Source organism: Cyprinodon tularosa, unplaced genomic scaffold (assembly GCF_016077235.1).
Source record: "Cyprinodon tularosa strain WSP-4 unplaced genomic scaffold, ASM1607723v1 ctg449, whole genome shotgun sequence".
Classification (NCBI taxonomy): domain Eukaryota; kingdom Metazoa; phylum Chordata; class Actinopteri; order Cyprinodontiformes; family Cyprinodontidae; genus Cyprinodon; species Cyprinodon tularosa.
Genome location: NW_024039173.1, coordinates 166,234 through 170,749, shown reverse-complemented (window position 1 = coordinate 170,749; position 4,516 = coordinate 166,234). Strand labels below are relative to the sequence as shown.

At 34.6% G+C, this 4,516-nt stretch overlaps 1 protein-coding gene across 2 annotated transcripts; it reads left to right on the top strand.

The window, feature by feature from the left end:
• Nucleotides 1–257: 257 nt before the first annotated feature.
• Nucleotides 258–3,892, top strand: txnl4a (thioredoxin-like 4A). 2 transcript variants are annotated; one of them, XM_038300385.1, is made up of 4 exons: nucleotides 258–286; nucleotides 501–681; nucleotides 3,180–3,283; nucleotides 3,388–3,892. In XM_038300385.1, exons 2-4 carry the CDS (start codon nucleotides 529–531, stop codon nucleotides 3,557–3,559), a joined length of 429 nt encoding a protein of 142 aa, XP_038156313.1. In that variant the 5' UTR covers nucleotides 258–286; nucleotides 501–528; the 3' UTR covers nucleotides 3,560–3,892. The 2 variants fall into 2 exon arrangements, with proteins under 2 accessions (XP_038156313.1, XP_038156314.1); XM_038300386.1 differs by having other exon boundaries at nucleotides 261–288; nucleotides 505–681.
• The last annotated feature ends 624 nt before the right edge of the window (nucleotides 3,893–4,516 follow it).

The following is a 4,516-nucleotide window of genomic DNA, read 5'->3' as shown; positions in this document are numbered from 1 at the left end:
TTTCTTTCATTTTTTATTGAGGAGACAAATATTGTTAATTTCGCTTTAATTAAATCGCCACAGAAAGTGATTACAGGGTTAAAAATCTTTGGGGGGGAAAAACATCATGACGTAAACACGTCGCGTCTACCTTGTCGCTGGTTTGATGACGTAGTAGTTACTGGGACGTTTGTTTTGCGCGACGTAACAGTCCAAGACAGGCAGCATTCAACAAATAACTGTTTTATTTGATATAACCGAGTTGATTTGCCTGGTAGTCAATATATCACATATTTGTTTATTTAAGGTAAGCGATTCCATATTTTTCCTCAGGGTTGTGCTTCATTTAGCGTTTCTCTTCTGCTCCTTCCAGATCTTTCCACAGCTCATTAGCCCAACATTTTGATAGTGTAAACACCTTTAGCTGTTAGCTGCGTCGCCCTAAATAAACCAGCCTCTTGTGTTTGCATCATGTGCATCTCCTCTCGCTCCTAATAAAACTCTGATGTGTTCATATCTAGGTTGGAGGTTCGCTACATTTGAATCAAGATGTCGTACATGTTGCCGCATCTCCACAATGGCTGGCAGGTGGACCAGGCCATCCTATCTGAGGAGGACCGAGCCCTGGTTATCCGATTCGGACACGACTGGGACCCAACGTGTATGAAAATGGACGAGGTTCTGTACAGCATCGCTGAAAAGGTTCGGTTAGTCCGTTTGTATTGAGAGAATATAAACGCCCAGCAGAGGGCGCTGTTTCTCCCCCTCGCTCTCAGGACAGACTTCATCACAATGTTGTCATTTCTGTACGGTGACAATTAAAAGCCATGCAAGACGAGAATCCAAATGAATTGATGGGAAATTAAAGGAAAGACGTTTATATAACCAAAGCAGCAGCATTTGATTAAAAGGAGACTAGAAACACTGGAACACATTGAGTTAGAGAAGCTAAAATAATCCTACAAATCCATGTGGTTGTTAGAGCAGAGTGTTTGCATCTTGGAAAGGCAACAAGTTCCCTGGTTTGAATCCAACAAAACTCCAACTAACTATTATTTTGCAAATCTATTAATTTTTCAATAATTTTTTTTCAAATAATGGATTAATAAACAGACAACAAAAGGTTCCTTAGAGAAGATTTTTTACTAAATTAAACCAGGTGAAACTTAAATGTTTCCACTTCAGGAGTTCTGGATAGAACATATTGACAGACAAAAAAGTTTCCAGTTTTTTTTTCTTAAATGTAAAATGTTTACATATATTTTTTTTTGAGATTTTGATGTAATTACTGCTCTAAGTGGGTCACTCTGTCAACTAAAGGCTTTTTATACAGTCTGTAAACTTCATTTAAATATTAATCGATTACTAAAATAGTTGACGATTATTTCAATTAGTGATTAATCACGATTAATCAGATTAATTGTTTCTGCCCTACTTTGATGCCCAAAATGCTCACTGGTAGCGATTTGTCGTTCCCAATGGATAGGTTAAATGCATACAACACATTTTATTTAAGTATAATTTGCAATGACAATAAAATATATAGATTATAATTGTGAAATCGGACTCTTCAATCATCAAAACAGATTTTGTAGAGTTAGAGTTTTTAGGGAGTTTATTTTAAGAGGAGAAGAGCTTGGAATATCAGTCAGATCTTTATATGCCAGTAATATCCTTTTATAAACAAGGAGCAAGAGCAGAGATCAAAGAGCTGGAGTATGAACCATTTCTATTGTGTTGTTAAACTTTTTTTTTATCTGCAAAACTTATGACAGGGTTCCTGCGGGTCCTTAAAAAGTCTTAAAAGGCATTGAATTCTTCAAAATAAAACCAAGGCCTTAATTGGTATTAAAATGTCTTAAATCAGTCATTCGTAGGTCTTAATTTTTAAAACATCATAAATACAATCAGGTTTATTACGATTTATTTTTGTAATCTAAATAAAATATAAAAATTGACAATTTTTTTTAATTAAAAAAAATAACGGCTTGCCATTATTGGTTCTGTCCCGATAGCGGAACCAATAAAAGCGTTGTTGCAGCCGGGACATTTGGGAGATGCTCCATTTACTTTTTGTCTGGAAAATCTGAGCAAGTGTAAATGCAACGAAAATTGGCTATCCAGCCAAGAGTTTTCTCCATGGCTAAAACCAGAACCAGGGAACATACATGAGGCTCAGTGTATTTTGTGCAAGAAGTCATTCAAGCTCGGAACGATGGGAATTAAGGCAGGGGAGTCGCACATGCAAAGCACGAAACACAAAGCGTCAAAATCCAGTTACCGAGAAACAGCTGGTATTTCTCGGTTTTGTTCCACCCTTGTCTCTGCAACGCCTCCACTTATCACCAAATCAAACATACTAAGAAAACGATACAAAGAAAAATAGCTGCAAAAAAGACTTAGCACTGGTTATGTTGTGGCTTTAAAACTGATTTGTTTTGTTCCCTGCTAAAACAAAGTTTGTGAATTCAGTTAAATAATTGTTAAAATATATCTGTCATTTGTTTGTTTTTAGCTTTCTTCCTGTATGGGAAGCTTTTCAAAATTTGAAACATTAGTGCAGTGGTTTATGTTAAAATAAACCTTTGGGTTAAGTTGTTGCAAGCGGGTTTTTCTTGTGTTTCTTGTGAATTTGGTCTTAAATTTTATTTCAAGTGGCATTAAAAAGTCTTAAAAAGTTTTGAATTTAACTTGCCTTATGCTGTAGGAACCCTGTATGAATAAACTCTTATAAATGAAAACATAATAACTCTGCACTGAGGAACACCCCCTGAAGTTATGTCTCAATTTCTTTCCATTTCTGCATCACTGATAATAAACAAACACAGATAAATCCTCCAGATTATAGAAAACATGTCATTACTTAAATAATCCCTTTTTTCCCTTCAATTTTCTACTGCAGGATTATTTCCATCATCACATCAGTGTATTGTAAAAAAAAAAAAACAACAACAAAAAAATGGCTCTGATTTTTATTGTTCGGTGTTAGATTGGTGCATCATTAATTGTTCATTCTAGTTGTGAACCCGTGTGATCTCATGCGAGTCCGTCTTTCACAACATGATGGTGTTAATATTGCAAAACAAAAACAGCTTTGTGTTCTGATTGTTTCTGTTAGCCAGTAGAGTATGATTGTAGTTTTTCCTTTTTCATTATCTGCTGTTGGACGTAGTTTATAAAAGCTTCTTTCTCCCGAACAGGTAAAAAACTTTGCCGTCATTTACCTGGTGGATATAACAGAAGTGCCTGACTTCAATAAAATGTACGAGTTGTATGACCCCTGCACTGTCATGTTCTTCTTCAGGTAGGAGACTGAGTCAAGCGTTAATACTTGAGGAGGGACTCTCTCCTCCACTGTTATAGGATAAGGCTATTGTGTATTTATTTTTTTTATTTATTATTTTCCAGGAACAAACACATCATGATTGATTTAGGCACTGGTAACAACAACAAGATCAACTGGATCATAGAAGATAAGCAGGAGATGATCGACATTGTTGAGACTGTGTACCGAGGAGCGAGGAAAGGACGCGGTTTAGTCGTGTCTCCCAAGGATTATTCCACAAAATACAGATATTGAATCTTCTCCTTCATCTGCCTCGTTTTTTTTTACGTGTTTGCTTTCCCACCTCGGTTTTTTCTTTGTCATCCTAGAGACTTTAAACAACAAAAAGTGACAAAAACAAAAAAGTCCCAGCAGTTTTATTATTTTTGCCTTGCAGGAGGAGAGGATCCATCATCATTTTCAGGTGTTACTGTTTGTGTTTCGTGTTTTATACCGTTTTTTTGAATATTAGGTTGTGTCTCGTTTTTTCAAGAGTTATTTCTGTGAAATAAGAGCGAAACAGACCAGACACCGAATACTTCACCATTATATTTGACTCTTCTAATAAATATGGATTTCTACTCAAACAGCCTCGGCCTGTTGACTTAATCTGAATTTATTCATCATTGGATGATCTTAGAATTTAAATGTCTGATATTTAGAGTTCATGATAGATGTAAGCCAAAAATAGAAATATTTTTAATATATTTCTGCATTTAATTAATCTAATTCATGATTTTTATAAATCAGTTCCCATTATTTAAAATACTACATATTAAAATGATTGCATTATATTATTTCAAATAACTTATTCCCAAAATGATTTGACTTTTAGAAAAATGTAAAAGGAACAGTTTTTATTTTTGAGCTTAACGATGGTATCAAACTGGATCTGTGGTTTAGAAACTCAAAGCATTGACTGGCCTTTTTTATTTTTGAGCTGTTTTGATCATTTTTAAAGCAAAATGAAGGCATTCAATTTCACACACTGATTATTTATTCAGATCTAAACCAGTAAAAACTTTTAAAATGAACTCTAAAGTTTTTCCTCTTGTCAAAAAAGAACTAAAATAGTCTTTAACAGCTAACAGTTTTTGTATTGCTGTATGATGCAACCAGTGAGAAGGTGATTAAATTCACTGGCTTTGTTAAAAAAAGAAAAAATTACATTAAAATAGACTAAAAACTAAAATAAAACCTTCCAGTCAAGGA

What these genes read in the sequence shown, in the direction of transcription:
- txnl4a (XM_038300385.1), top strand. Translation starts at nt 529, where the DNA reads ATGTCGTACATGTTGCCGCATCTCCACAATGGCTGGCAGGTGGACCAG. An exon ending in TGTACAGCATCGCTGAAAAG is followed by an intron (nt 682 to 3,179) that starts GTTCGGTTAGTC and finishes TCTCCCGAACAG; the next exon opens with GTAAAAAACTTTGCCGTCAT. An exon ending in ACTGTCATGTTCTTCTTCAG is followed by an intron (nt 3,284 to 3,387) that starts GTAGGAGACTGA and finishes ATTATTTTCCAG; the next exon opens with GAACAAACACATCATGATTG.